This window comes from Myotis yumanensis, unplaced genomic scaffold (assembly GCF_028538775.1).
Source record: "Myotis yumanensis isolate MYYU_CA2020_CCGP unplaced genomic scaffold, mMyoYum1.0.hap1 SCAF_5, whole genome shotgun sequence".
Lineage (NCBI taxonomy): Eukaryota > Metazoa > Chordata > Mammalia > Chiroptera > Vespertilionidae > Myotis > Myotis yumanensis.
Genome location: NW_027223756.1, coordinates 31,102,645 through 31,118,627, shown reverse-complemented (window position 1 = coordinate 31,118,627; position 15,983 = coordinate 31,102,645). Strand labels below are relative to the sequence as shown.

The 15,983-nt window shown below is 46.0% G+C and overlaps 1 protein-coding gene across 3 annotated transcripts in view; it reads right to left on the bottom strand.

The window, feature by feature from the left end:
* The window catches only part of KLHL3 (kelch like family member 3), a 101,644-nt gene that overhangs the window by 7,693 nt on the left and 77,968 nt on the right, over window positions 1-15,983 (bottom strand). For 2 of the 3 annotated variants that reach the window (XM_070414943.1, XM_070414945.1), the window contains 5 exons: window positions 12,088-12,205; window positions 11,532-11,729; window positions 9,989-10,090; window positions 6,344-6,472; window positions 2,197-2,337 (listed from right to left, as the gene is read on the bottom strand). In XM_070414943.1, the coding sequence (XP_070271044.1) occupies window positions 2,197-2,337; window positions 6,344-6,472; window positions 9,989-10,090; window positions 11,532-11,729; window positions 12,088-12,205 (688 nt within the window). Of the gene's footprint in view, window positions 1-696; window positions 1,877-2,196; window positions 2,338-6,343; window positions 6,473-9,988; window positions 10,091-11,531; window positions 11,730-12,087; window positions 12,206-15,983 lie in introns of those variants that run through there. The other variant, XM_070414944.1, reaches the window with a different exon arrangement.

Here is a 15,983-nt window from a genome sequence, read left to right as displayed (position 1 = left end):
ACATACTGAAAACAGCCACTGGCTCTGTCGTCCCCTTTCTGACAGGTCACTTCTCTGACCAGGGAGCTTTCATACTACATGGTCTTGCAATTGCTCCCTGTTCCCAACTCTATAAATAGGTAGAGCCCTAAGGGGACAGGCCCGTCCACTGGAGTGTTGGCCACACACCTCCCATGCCAAGACTGAGCTGCAGGATGAGACAACGGGGGATTTCACGCACCCTGCTCCCACTCTACTTGAAAGCTTTTCCCTGATCAACCCTATTATATTCATATCGTGTGCAGCTAGTGGTGGTGTCTCTGACTCCTTCACATTCCTGGGGTCTAAGTCTGCACACTGCTCCCAGGGATGTGGCACTTCACCCACCCTCCTCTCAGAGGGAGCTGGTCTGGGGGCAGGGTGTCATGAGTGGGAACTCAACACAGGGAAATATAATTCTTGCTCATCAAGTCTGTAAAAGGCCATAGTCTAATATACTGTGTATTTTTGTGTGTATTTTTTAAAAATTATAATAAGAGATTGATAATACTCAAAAAGTAGTAACTATCAGTATTGGTGAAGATCCTCTCAAATACTGCACCTTCTTCCCAGGTGGTGTTGAAAGCACATGTGCCTCCCCTGATTCAAAAATGCACTTCTGGCCTTTTATTCTAAAAAATAATTTTAGATGTATGCATTGATCAACTATAAGGACAATTTATAATAACCAAAGCATTACTTATAGAAAGGGTGAAAATAATCTAAAATGTCCCATCGTAAATTAGTTAAATTATGATATAGGCATTTAAATAATATCATGTAAATCCTATATAATAAAGAGGTAATATGCAAAATGACCATCACTCCAACACATAAGATGGCCACCCCCATGTGGACACAAGATGGCCGGCAGGGGAGGGCAGTTGGGGGCAACCAGGCTGGCAAGGGAGGGCAGTTAGGGGCAAATGGGCCAACAAAGGAGCAGTTAGGCATCGATCAGACTGGCAGGCAGAATCGGTTAGGGGCAATCATGCAGGCAGGCGACTGGTTGGGAGCCAGCAGTCCTGGATTGTGAGAGGGATGTTCATTAAACGGGCATTCGGACATCCCTCGAGGGGTCCCAGATTAGAGTGGGTGCAGGCTGGGCTGAGGGACACCCCCCTTCCCCCATGCATGGATTTCATGCACCGGGCCTCTAGTATATTTATAATAAGATATTCATGAAAGATTGTAAAGTGAATTAAAAAGGCAGGTTATCAAACACTATTACAGAGTGATTTGATTTCTGTTATAAAAAACAGAAATATCTATATGTGAATGTGTGTACATATACACATTTACATCTAAATTTAATTCTCAGACTGCAGATAGACTAGCTGTCTTGCAGGTTCTGTAATTCCTCACTCAGGTGGCTTAAAGGGCAAGTTATATCACAGCAGGCTTAGACAATGAGCAAATTAATAAGCTCTCTGTTTACAGTTTCCACAAGTAAGCTACAAATGGGTTTAACAAACAGGTAATTTGAGTTAAAGGAAATAACCTGCCTGGAAGTCACCTGTTTGTCTTTCTAACCTGGGAAGCTGGGCTAAGCCAACCTTTCATAGAGTAAGGAGGCTTGAAGCAGAATCACCAACACAGGACATGGCCCAAAGGGCAAAGTTCTAAAATAAAACAGTTTAATAGGGCTATTGAGCTCCAGGAAGAAAAACCTAAACACTCTAAGGAAAATCATTTCTGTAAGAAAGGAAAAGGGTAGGGAAGGAAAGACAGGAAATACAAAGAAGGGAGTAAGGGAAGTGGTTCTATTGGAGAATGAATCATAAATCCCTTCACAGGTTCCCCTGAAAGGAAGCAGACTGGTTTCAGGCGGGAAGTGGGAGGTTCTCAGAGCCAGGTCCTGGCAAAGAAAAGATAAAACCAAGTGCCATTGTCCGGTCAGGTCCTCAAAGCATCGATGGCAACCAGAGGGTTGTTCTATGTCCATCTCTGTGCACTGAGAGTCATCACCCTTCCCTCTCAGTGCATCTCAGTGGGGACCCTGTGGCTAGCTTTTGGGGTTCCAAGCTCTCCCTCCCCTAGCCCAGAGCCCACCAGCAAATGGGCACTCCTTGTTCATGAGACAGCTCAGCCCCAGCCTGGGAGTCTTTAGGGCCAGGGTTTACAGGGAGAAAAAGACCACAACTCCCGAGGGAGACAGAGAGAGAGCAGTCACATTACCTGCATTGCGTCGGCACATGTTCATGTCTGCCACCTGCTTCCAGGTGTTTGTTCCAGGATCATAAACCTCAACACTCTTCCTCACCAAGGGCCCATCGTGCCCACCTGTGGCATACAGCTGTCCGCTGAGAACCCCAACCCCTGAAAGGCAGAACACAGTGTCCCCACCTCAGGCTGGCTGCAGTGACCAGAAACCAGGAGGCCTGGCGTCCAGTCCCAGCAGCTGCCACCAGCAGGGTGACATGGGAGTGCTGTTTTGTTCCCTTGTACCTCAGTGTCCTCATCTGGAAAACAAATATGATAACCTGCCGCCTCATATGATTGTCAGCCTTTAAACATCAAAATAAAAAGCAAATATGACCCCATTTCTACTTAAAAAAACAAAAACATATTTTATATGTGCATATACATAATATGTGTATGTAAGTGTAAATAAGTGGGGGTTTATATACAAAAAAGGGGGGGGAGGCACTGAAAGAACTCCACAACATTAAAAGGAGTTATTTCTGAGTGGTAAAATCGTATTTCTTCTCCTTTCGCCTAGTTTTCCTTCACTGCTGTATTACTTTTATTACTCAGCCTTTTATCAGCCGTTGGACAGAAAGAGTTAAAGAGGAACCCAGCCACACAGCGGGTGTGCTGAGGTCTTTATTGCGACCTCCCAGCTAGTCTGGAAGCAGAAGCCCTTCTTCACTCCCCCACCCCCGTTCTCCTCTAGATGGCAGGGAAGGGCATCAAATCACTCAGTGTTGATAGGCCTCAGCTGAGTGCTAGAATTGCATCATTCACAAGTTTTAGTATAACCCTTAAAAATCCTTTAATATAGCCCTGGCAAGTTTGGCTCAGTGGCTAGAGCAGTGGCCTGAAGACTGAAGGGTCCTGGGTTCAGTTCCGGTCAGGGGCACGTACCTTGGTTGCAGACTTAACCCCCAGCCCTGGTCTGGGCACGTGGGCATGTGGCGAGGCAACCAATCCATGTGTCTCTCTCACATTGATGTTTCTGTTTCTCCTCCTTCCACTCTCTCTAAAAACCAATGGGGGAAAAAATCCTCAGGTGAGGATTAACAAATTAAAACAAAAATCCTTTAATACAAGTCAAGAAAATCAAAGCCAGAGCAGAGGAGGGTGGCACAGTACCCTAAGAAGAACAACCTGGTGGCTGGGACACCGGGTCCTGGTTGGGTCTCTAACATCCCATTGTAAGGGGGCTGGACTAGATCAGTGGTCTAGTGCCCCATGGACTCCTCCGGACACGCTGCAGCTGAACCAGTGGACTGCAGGGCTTCACTCCCAGAGACCCTGGTCGGGAATCAGAAAAAGTACCTCACGTGATGGGGAGGTGCAGCCAGGTTTTAAACCCACAGACCCAGGTCTTACCACATGTTTCCCTGTGCCTAAAGGTAGGTTCTTAACAAATATTGTTTGAATGACAAAATACATAAAATCTCCTTCAGCAAGGACTTGTATGCATCTATATAAGCATAACTAATGGACATAAGACACTGGGGGGTAAGGGAGGGCAGGGGTTTGTCAAGGGCGGGGGGGGGGGAAAGGACACTTATGTAATACCCTTTGTAATACTTTTAGCAAAAAATAAAAAAATAAAAAATAAATAAAAATCTCCTTCAGCAATTATGCTGGTTGGCTAGTGGCTCCTTGCAGTTGCCCTAAACCAACAGCAGATGGTACTGTTATATCAGCAATGACTATCTAACGGGCTTAGAACAGGGATTTTCAACCGGTGTGCCACAATAATTTTAAAACAGGAATTATTTGACTATTTAGTCAGGGGTACTGACCTCTTTCCCCATAGATTGTCAAATGAAAAATGACAAGAGTCAACACAACAATAGCCATCTCGTGTGAATGAATCAAAATTATACCTATTTTTTTGCTAATCAGCAAAAAATATATTTTTTGGTGTGCCACAGAATTTTAGTAATTAGTGTGTGGTGAGATGAAACGGGTAAAACTGGCTTAGGATCATAAAACGCAGTGTTCCAGAGCTACCTCACCTTCCCCTCCACACGCAGCAGGAACTGGCACACGTTAGGACCAAAAATGGCCTTTTCCCCACAGCCATCTGCTGGCGTTGCCCGTGCCTGCTGAGGAGGCAGGCACCTTCCAGGCTCAGGGCACACTGCCCTTTTGGCACCGCCTCTGTAAACCTCAGGCAGAGGCTTCCTGGACCTATAGCCACAGGAGCTCCTGGCACCACAAAGGGCCTCAGGCAACCAGAGGGAAGGGCCTCCGGGTCCTCAGCCACCAAAGACTACCCACAACCACATGGTGGGCTCCCAACTCAGAGGTGAAAGCAGTGCCTAAATCAAGGTCACTGCTTCCCCAGAACACAGGCAGCAGTGTTGTAACCATCCAGGGCTCCCAACCAGGTGAGAGGCAGGAGCAGCCCAAGTGATCGCCACTCAGCAACAGCCCTGAGCAGCCTGGCAGACAGAGCAGTGTGGCCTCCAAGGCAGCTCTGTCCACAACTGAGCCTGCACTCCTAAGGCAAGTCTGTGCTCACTGCTCCACACAGGGTGGAGCGACCAGAGGGCAGGGCCTCCAGGTGCTCAGCCACCAAAGACTACCCACAAAGGCTTCTCCACTTTCTGCTTGGGACGTTTCTAAAAGCAGCCACACGTTTCAGTGGGAGCTGCTCACCCCTGCTGAGCTGTCCCTACTTCCTTGGGCTTAAACACTTGCTCTCACCCTCAAATCACTTCGAGGATTTTTAGGAAGAACAAAGAAGACTCTATCAAGACTCTATAAACCAAAATCACTAGAAGAACTCTATAAGGCAGAAGAACCATGGGACTGGTGAACTGAATTGGCCCCAAGGGAACATTTACGACAACCCACTCATTTCACATGTCAGGAACCGGAGGCCAGAAGGGAAAGGACCTGCCCGAGGCCCACAGCAGCGGGAGCAGACCGGGCAGACCCAGCCCAGCCTCCTGACTTGCACCATTGCTGCATGTTCAGGAAGTGCCAGCCCGTGGGGATCAGCAGAGACAAGCTCCCTGAAAACTGCATGCCAACCACAGCACTTCCTGAGTGGAATCATACAGCTTTTCTTTGCTGACCAGCGAACACACAAAGATTCTTTAAAATGTTAGCATGGCATAATTTTTAACAAATGCTGAGGAAGTGGTCATATGTTTAGTACTTTAAAATGAGATCACAAATCAATCTTCTTAAATTCACAAAAGAGAAAGGCTTAACATTGTGGGGGAAATGCCTGATCGTTGCTTGCCTTCCCAGAAGTCACACCACCTTCCCGCCAGGCCCCGGTTGGTCATCGGTCCCCACTCCCCACAGGAACTGGGACAGAAATCCAGTGCCCACGATCCAGGCCTCTCAGGTCCTCTCCTTTGAGCCTCTAAGATGATGAGGTAGACAAAACAGGAAGAAGGGAATGTTGCTCCACTTCCTGAAAAATCCCGAAGGGCCACACAGCTCCTAGTCTTCCCACAGGAAGTGAAAGTGGGAAGTCCTTCTCTTCCCATGTAGGGGAGGCATGAAGAAGGGAATGTGAGCTGGGGCGACCTAAGTTTATCTCCAAGTATGAACTCTAACAGGTTGGCTTTCAACCCTCAAGACAGACACTAGACAGGCAAGCTTTAGCTTTTCCACTGAAGACAGGATCGCTGTGCTTGTCCTACTACTTTGTAAGAATGAGATGTTAATAATTTGGAGGTCAAAAAGCTTAACTTTGAAATAAGATAGGTCTGAGTGGGAATCCTGACTCTGCCAGTTCCTAAGGATATAACCTTGAGCAAATTACTCAGTCCCCGGCTGACTTACTGTTAAGTGAAACTGATCTTGTGTCTACCTCATAGGGCTGTGGTGAGGATTAAATAAACCGAGTCACAGAAAGTCATTAGGACAGAGCCTGGCACATACCAAGCCTTACTTTCATGAGATGCAGGCATCCCAACAGCAATGGAAGGGATGAAGGGATGTTGATGAAGAGAATATTATCTCATCCATTTTCTAGCAAAGTAATCCCCAGGGAAAGGATAACTGGGGTTATGTACACTGAAAGGAAAGAAGAGGGAGATTAAAAGATAGGATGTTAAGTTGCTGGTCTCCAGACCCACCTGTGAGCAGATCAGACAGAGCCTGCGCCCTGAGGCTCCCCCCGTACCTGCGCCACTGCGGCGGGTGCTCATGTCCGCCACGTATGTCCACTCATTGGTCGCTGGGTTGTACTGCTCCACGGTGCTCAGGCACTGGCGGGAAGCCCCATCGTAACCCCCAACAGCATAGAGCTTTCCTGGAACAGACAAAGTAGCTGAGGATGGTGCTTGGGACGCTGGCATGAAACCAGAGGGTGACTGCAACTCCACCCTCACCTGCATCAGAGCTCAGGACCCCTTTCCTCCGTGGGACCAACTTACTCCCCAGCCAGGATAAGCATCCTTCACATCTCAGACTTCTACTTCCCATACATACTGAGCTCCTCACAGCTCAAAGCTATGGCCCAGCACTGCAGAAGCCCAGCATATTCTTACTGGTGAACCATGTTAAGTATTCTCCAGAATGAGGTACTGAGAGATGGAAAACTAGAGGGCCGCAGCTACAGGCGGACAGAACAAATATGGGAAATTATTCTTTGGTGAGAACCCAAACTCTTTCTTAGCCATGGTTTGTGCTCTGTCCACAACTCTCACAGGTGGAGCACGTGAATAGAGGGCTCAGTGTGCATGCTGGGCTGACATGGCTAGAATGAGTCTGCACACTCCCTTGTGATCTCTGAGCCCTGAAGCAAAATCACCTACTGGTAAAATAAAAATATCATAAGCTGTTACCTAAGAACATCATTTCTGCCTGGGTTGGGATTGAGGTTGGGAAAAGTAAATTATTTGACTTCTCCCAGAGCAGGGGTTGAAACATTTTGGGCTGAACATGTAGTCTTAGAATGAAGTAGGAGGGTCGTGTGTGTGTGTGTGTGTGTGTGTGTGAGAGAGAGAGATGGGTTCGGAGTTATAACAAAGATCTTAAACACTAACTAGCCTATCTAATAAAGAGGTAATATGCAGATTGACCATCATGCCCTCACACAAGATGGCCGCCCCATGTGGTCATAAGATGGCTGCACCCATGTGGTCACAAGATGGCCGGCAGGGGAGGGCAGTTGTGGGCAATCAGGCCAGCATGGGAGGGCAGATAAGGATGACCAGGCCAGCAGGGGAGGGCAGTTGGGGGCGACCAAGCTGGCAGAGGAGGGCAGTTGGGGGTGACCAGGCTGGCAGGGGAGGGCAGCTGGGGGTGACCAGGCTGGCAGGGGAGGGCAGTTGGGGGCAACTGGGCTGGCAGGGGAGCAGTTAGGCGTCGATCAGGCTGGCAGGGGAATGGTTAGGGGGTGATCAGGATGGCAGGCAGAAGCGGTTAGGGGCAATCAGGCAGGCAGGCAGGCGAGTGGTTGGGAGCCAGCAGTCCCAGATTGTGAGAGGGATCCCAGATTGGAGAGGGTGCAGGCTGGGCTGAGGGACACCCCCTCCCCTCCAGTGCACGAATTTCATGCATGGGGCCTCTAGTAGACTAAATAAACACCACCAGATGAAAATCTACTTAACAGAGTTACTTAAAATATTTTTGTCAGCATGTGCTTTCTTAATAGAGAAATACCAAAAGTACAACTAGTATGTGAAAATCTGCCATTATTTTATGTTAGAAAGAGATTCTCAGGCTCAAAACGATGCTCTAGCATCAGGACTCTTGCTGTATCAGGATTCTACCACCAACTACCTTGCAGGGACTCAAATATGTTCAATTGTTTTTTTCTTCTATCCTTGAGCCTGGTTTTGTTTCTGCCCTACAGTCCTCTCAACTGGCCCTTCTATAAAAAGGAACACCTCCTCCCCAGTTCTGCCCAAGAGAGAAAACTGACTCAGCAGCTCCTCCAGGGTCCAGGCCACTCTCTCAGTGTGTGCTGGCTCGGACACAACCACCTGCTCACCCAGCTGCCCGCCACTCGTCAAAGCCTAATCTCAGGGAGGAGACAAGGAGCTCTGGAGGGCAACCCCAGGTAAGAGGCAGGAGCAGCCCAAGTGATCTCCTAGAAACCTATTTCTCCAAAACACTCGATCTCCGCTCTGTTGGGAACTTTTGCCTAATCTCCGAGCCTCACTGTCCCTTTTCCCAAGTAGGAATTCTTCTAAGCAGCCAGTAGCAAATGATCCTGATCTCCATTCTTTGTTTTTTTTCTGGTGTCATTCAGCCTGCATAGCCATGATTAGGAGATAATGAGAGGGAGGAGCTACGTGGAGACCATGTGGAGAGCTGCATCGACAAGGCCAGAGTGAAGCCAAGTCCACTATAGATCCTCCCTTTAAGGACTCTGCTGCCCAGAATGACTCACAGCCAAAAGAGCTTCTGACTCAGGATGGACAAGGTGAACAACTGCCCATAGGGCATGCGACAAGACAGCCTTCTTCCACATAATAGAACATGCTCACGAAAGCCTTTGTCAAAGTGAGTATTTGAAATTACAACCATGAAGGTACCTCCTCTCTAATCCCCATCAACCAGTCCAACCCTGTGTCAGCTGAAAAATACCCACTGAAAGTTTCTCCTTGAATCTATTAACAGGGATATGCTATTTAAACCCCTACTTGATTGTTTGATACTCCTGGCTAAGAAACAAGGGGTGAAATGGGAAGGTGGCTAGACAAAGCACTTAGACTTGGCAGACAAATCAATTTCTGTTCTACTAGGAGAATGAGATTGCAAGAAATAATTTACCTTTGCAGAGGATAAAATCCTTGCGCTCACTAAGATGACTTGTCCAGGACTTAGAATAAAATGAAAATTTAAACTACACAATACTGTACAGACTGAGAAATGCAATGAGAAAATAGAATCCTTCCATTGATGTCTAATTCACTGCAAATTACACTCTCCCCAGAGCGCTCTGTGGTCTTGTGTGTGCCCGTGAGAGAGAGAGAAAATGCAGATATCTGAATGCACAGATATTACAGCTCAATCCACCTCGGGACAGCTAATAAACCAGTGTTGTTCTGCAAAGTATAACGTTTTAGCCCAAATAATATGCTAGGCTTTAATTCACACAGATTTGTAAAAACCGCCATTAGCATTTTCTAATGGTCTGCAGGAGTTGCACAGTGGAAAGAGCTCTGGGTTAGGAGTTAGACCTGAGTTCAAGGACTCACTGTGCTATTTACTCACAAGAGGCAAATCACTTACCCCTCTGGGACTCAGTTGGCCAGAATGGAGGAAATCTAAATCTTACCTTCTCCTTCAAAAAGGTTTGGGGTGGGGGTGAGTAATTGGATGTGAAAGCCATTTACAAATTTCAATGTACTGTCTAACTAGGCTCCACACCTCCCCACTCCCTCCCACATCATCCCACATACCTTTCCTGACTAGAGCAGGACTCTACAACCAACCTGCCCTGCAGGGCCTAATCAGACCTGGGAAGAGGTGCCCACCTCACTCAGGCTCTGTTAATGTTCAACTTGAGGACAAAATTAAAGAGTTAACTCTCACCCCCTCTACATATTGACTCTGGATCCCCCACCCTTCTCCCCTTCCCAGCATGTAACAAAGCTATTAACAAGTGGCCAAAGTGATAAGTAGGCATTTCCCTTCTAGGTTCCTCCTAGTTCACTTGCTTATTTTTTTGTGCCAGTAGCTTCACTTCTGAGTTTCACTTTCCTCATCTGTTAAATTAGGATACCAGTACCTGACTCAGAGCAGTAGTGAAAGGAATAGAGCCAGAGAACCAGGAGAAGGTCCAGGCTGGGCCATACCCACTGTTGCTCCTTACCCTCCACGACACCCACACCCACACTGCTCCGCCGGGTATTCATTGGGGCCACGAAGAACCACTCGTTGGTCTTGTAGCTGTAGGCTTCCACCGATGCTAGGCCTGGGAGATAAGAGATTTGTGAGATTTCTATGGCACCAAGCCTCACCCTGCTGTGCTGAGAAACTGATGTGGGAAAGAGTGCAGACCTGGGTGTATGGCTCAGCACCACCTCTGCCGCACTCTGCAGCCCATGGCACCTGCCCGAAACACATCTGCAAGGTCAGGGGTTATAACTGAACTGCTTTGCAAACATAAATTGTTAAATCTACAGAACGGAATAAATACCTGAGGCTGCTTCACTGAACACCTACCTATTCCCACACTCCTATCCCTTTTCATCTACCTTAGAGGCTGAAAAGCTGAACACTTGCCTTCCCAGACTCCCTTGCAACTAGGGGTAACCAAATCAATGTGACCTACCCAGAAGTCTGATGGGGATTTCTGAAATAGCCCTCCTGCTTTCTTGTACCTGGAACACAAACATATTGGCTGGAACTGTAATGGCCATCTTGTGACCATGAGGATGAGGCCAAGAGACTCTTACAGAACTTGGCCCTAATATCTTTGAGCAACTGGACCAAGTCAGCAACTGCCAACCTCTAGACTTCTTGTTTCATGAGTAATACAAAATCTCTTATTTTTTAAGCCACAATTTACTCAGTTTTTCTAAATACGACCAAAAGAAAATCCTAAAAGAATTCTAAAAAAACACACACCACAATGTTCTACACCCGTTTGTTCTCTTTATTCCCAGGTCCTGTTACTACCGGCAGCCCCGGAGGCAAATACTGGAGTTACATGAGTGAGGCAGAGAGAAGGCTGGTAAAGGTCACCAACTTGTAAAGACATACATGAAAATTCAGAGAAGTGAAAAATATTTGTTTTCACATCCCTGGGGGCCAAAGGATATCATTTTATTTTAACAGAGGTATTGCCTACAGAGACTCCACCTGGAGATATGCGGAGAAATGAGATAACTTCTCCAAGTCCGTGTCCACTAATAGTTTCTGATTCTAACTTTGAAGCTATTTAACAACCAGGAGCAAGGGGACGTTCCTGCAGTGGCATAACTTGCAAAGATTCAGTGGGGCTTCAGACTGTGTCCTGAGCCAGGTCTCTTCCTATGGCTGAACCTTAGCTCCCTCATCTGTCCAACACAGGGTTCAGACTACAGAGAGATGCCTTCCAGGTAAGCACACTCTCTTGCTAAGTCTCATCTTCTGAATGAATAGTTCCCAGTCACTGGAAAGGAGAAAGGGCCCTCTTCTGACTATGGAGTCCTTCCTAGAGCCCTAGAAATAACAGCATGTGGGCAGTTACATGTTCTTTGTGTAGGAAAGCCTGCTACTGGCACCCAAGCTGGGAGAAAGGACGGGTATGTTCTTGGGCAAGTAAGTATGGATGGACAGAAGGGTTGGCCCAAGAACTGGCTGAGCAAACCAGGGTTATATGGAGGGTGTGTCCTAGGCTGGGACAGGTGGGGACTGTGTCCAGGACCTACCAGTACTGCCATCAAAGCCTCCCACGGCGTACAGCAGGTCATTGAGCACGGCTGCCCCCAGCGTGCTCCGGCGTTCCTGCATGCTGGCAATGGACGTCCACTGGTCCTTCACACCGTCATACACATCCACTGTCCGCACACGCAGTGAGCCGTTAAACCCACCCACAGCATACACGTGGCCAGCCATGAACACCACACCTGAGGCACAGGAAACCAAGACACACTGAGATCGTCTCAGGCATGTGAATAACTCACCACAGAAGGTGATCTCCAACCTTAGATATTTGGAAGTCATTATGGGACTCATTGGATTTTTTTCATATTTGCTTTTCTAATTTTGTTTGATTCAAGCAAATACTTAAATTTTAGCTGAAGTCCCTAAACACATAAGAACTGACCCCAGGAGGAATAGCTAGAAATTGGGCAGGTGGGAAGGAAAAGAAAGAGAGTCTGTAATGCACAGATGTTTGGGGAAACAAGGAGAAAAGCAGGACTCAGGCACCAGGCAGAGGCACGCGGCGAAGGCAGCTGCGCACGGGGCGGCAGCGCTGCTCACCTGCTCTGCACCTCCTGGAAGGAAGCTCAGCGATCTGGTCCCATCGGTCCTCCTCGAAATCATAGCACTCCACACTGCGGATCGCCTTGGGTGCCTGGCCACCGACCACAATCATGACCTCCAGAAAGACAAGTGAACATTAGCTGGGTCTCCCCAACATTGGATTCATGGGTGATCAATCCCTGGTGCTTCCACATTTGCTAACTGCCTAGGGTCCATGGGTGACCTGAGATGCCAGTTTACAGAGCCACATATATAAAGATGCTGCCTCTAAACACCAACAGGCAGACTATTCAAAAAAAGTCTAATGAGCATCTTCCCACAGAAACACAACCATAAGGTCTATCTATGTTTAGAGTACATGTGGTCAGTGGCATCTTCTGCAGTTTCAGTACCCTCCAGGATTTGGGGCAGGGAGACGAAATTTTATATTAAAACAAAATATTCTAAAATATGTATCAAAATTTGGGTATATTTTAGACTAGAGTGTAGAACTCGGATGCATTTTTAAAATAAAATTATTTTAAAAATATTTCTGAATGCATAGACTACAGGGAGTACTTATTCATTGCAGTATGGAAAATATTTGTGAAACACTGCTTTAGGTGGTTACCACAAAAATGTATGTAACTGATGATGATCTGAAAAAGAGTGCTAACAGTACCATTTCAAAGTAAGGTGGTAGCTACCACTGCCAGCCATTGTATGAAATATGTTGTCATTCCCTTGTCACAACTCTGTGAGGTAGATAGTATCAACTCCATTGACAGGTAAGAAAAGTAAAGCTCAGAAAACTAAACTGTCCAAGGTCACACAGCTCAGAGTGGCAGAACAGGGACTAAAAGTCAAGTCTACCTGATACAGAGGTGAGGCCAGACCATCCCTCTCCTGGTCTAGAGACAGGGTCCATGCAAAGACAGCTCACCACATCCATGTTTTTCCAAATGCTGGTCATGTTTCAATAGTGGGTCATGGGATCAATTTAATGGATTGCAACAAGCATACTTTTAACAAACAGCACATAACATATAGTAAGGGTATTATTGCATGAAATATTTGTCCTGGTCATACACACATATGTGTCTCTTGGAGAGCAATTCAAGCATATTTCTTAGTGTAGGGCAGGGGTGGGGAACCTTTTTTCTGCCAAGGGCCATTTGGATATTTATAACATCATTTGCAGGTCATTCAAAATTATCAACTTAAAAATTAGCCTGCTATATTTGGTCAAACATTTCATTAACACATCCCTAATGCCTTGGCAGGGCCAGACCAAATTATTTCTCTGGCCTTATACAGCCCCTGGGCCAGAGATTCCCCACCTCTGGTATAAGGTATAATATAAATAAATAAAAGCCATTTTTCTGACCACAGTAATAGAACTGCAGTACTTAACTGTGGTATCCCTGTTGTGACTTTTGTTATGTGTTATTAACAAAGAAAAATTAAGGTATCAAAGTTAACAATATGTTAAATATTTTAATAAATTTGTGCAAATTCATGGCTGTCCTCATAATGACATCACTTTCACTCACAAGATACTTTCTTTTTTAAAAAAAAACAAACAAACATTTTTGTTGATTTTACAGAAAGAGGAAGAGAGATAGAAACATCAATTGACTGCCTCCTGCACGCCCCCACTGGGGATCGAGCCCACAATCCAGGCAGTTACCCTGATCTTAACAAACCAATAACCTCCTGGTTCATGGGTCGATGTTCAACCACTGACCCACACCAGCTGGGCTCCAAGATACTTTCTTAAGAGGAGAGAATGGGGTGGTAGTCACAAGCAACTAATCAATATGTCACAGGATTTTCTCATTGCCTGTAGCCTGTCTTATTTATTCCAGTGGTTCTCAAACTTCAACATCCATCAGAATCACCTTGAGGGTTTGCTGAAACACAAATTGCTGGGTCCTGCCCAGAGTTTCTAACGCAGTAGGTCTGGAGTGAGACTGAGAATCTGCATTTCTAACAAGTTCCCCGTTGATGCTGCTGCTGTTCCAAGATTCATACTTTGATAACAATTGTTTTAACCCATAAACCACAGGCATTTCCTGGTGATTTTCCAGTGACAATTTTTGCCATTATGAATTATTGTAGTGCTCTTTACCTCTCCACAATTTATTTTTGGGGAGAGAAGTAATCACAAAATCTGTGTGAGTCCACAGAAGTGCCTCCCTAGGTGAACATTATCTGCACTATGAGGAGAGGACAACCATCGCTCAAAATATCAAGCCTGTTTGCCCCAAGTCTCCAGATTCAGGCTCACCCACTGCCCGTGGAGGCCGTCACTGGTCATCAGAGTTAGTCCACAGCTGTCTGGGGCCAAAGGGGTGACCCATGTTCAACAACTCGGAATTTAGTTCTGACTTCTGGAACATCCCGAAGGAACCCAGGACACAGTTCAGGCTTAGATCTGCGGCTGCTTCTGGAAATAAACATTCTCCACTTGACTTTCCTTTGTGCCTAGGCACAGAGGGCCCATGCTCTGTGTCAAGAGAAGCCCTTTTTCAGAGGGAAGCTGAATTCTACACTGCTTCCCACCTGTAATTATTCTCTTAGAAAGGTATGCATGAACAGTTTAAGGGGGGTGTTAATGAACACAGCCTCTCCATAAACTTCAGACAATGCCCAAGCCACCCAGGGCCAAATGACTTGCCCTGCATTCATAAACATACCTAGAACTTGCATTGTCCTTCTAGTTTTGAGTTGGTAAAGCTAAAATGAAGTCAAATTATTGCAAAGATTTTCTTTGAAATATAATTTGGGGAGCTCAGTGAGAATCAGACCAGTATTAAGATTCCCCCCCCGCCATTCCAGTGACCTCAGGCATCCAACACCCTCACATATGCTGTTCCCTCTCTTTGAAACAGTCCTCCCCCTTCTGATCCCTCTGCTTTCACACGCTTTTTCCAGGTCTCAGTACATGTCACTTCTTCCAAAAGGGTCTCTCTGACCTCCAAATCTGAGTTACATGTTCCTTCTTTGAGATCACACATGCCCTGTGTTCTTCCATTAAAACTGACCATCATTGTACTTCAACTGTCTGGAGGACCCTTTCTCCCCTCCTAGGCAGTGAGTCCTGCCAAGACAGGAAATTTATCTACCTCAGTCACCAAGATAATCCTAGGGTCTTATGGTGCTATGTCAAAGCGAGAACTCAAATATTTATTTAGAATAGAGAATGAATGGATAGCAAATAGCACATTCAAAGAGTTTAATGAAAGGAATACACAGTTAAAGGGGGAAAATACACAGGCCAAAAAGTCATTTTCTTGGGTTAAGACATATTAGACACCAGATTACAATTTTGGGAATGCTGAGGAAAAACAAAATAAAAAGAGAAAGAGAGCTTTTTCCATCTTTTGACTCAATTATCAGAAGAAAGGTTTTATTCTTTATACAAGCTGTAAATTAAAAAGGCAAAGCTTTCAGGAAAGCTGACCATCCCCAGAAACCACCTTCCACCAGGGATACATTCACACTGAAGAAAATCCAGCACCCATCTCTGAGAGTTTTCATAGTACACAGAAACAGAATTATAGAAATACAAAAATTTCAATGTGCCAATCAAACATGAGTAGAAAGACAAAAATAATACAGGACAAGGTTTTCAAAATAAACTTGCCTTTGAACTCATAAAACCACTGGCGAGAGAAGACTTTTAATATCCAAAACTTGTGCAATGAACTGGGAAGAGTAATTATGAGGTTTTGTGGACTAGGCCATCAGTTTCTGAAAATATGGAGGTAGCCCAAAGCAGAGAGAAGTATCTTTCTGCTTGTCTCCTAAGTATAAAAAATCCAGGTTCTATGACAGCTCTTGCAAAAAGCCATCATACAAGGAACACTACACTCATCATCATGTAATTGTGCACAATAAAAAGAAAAAAA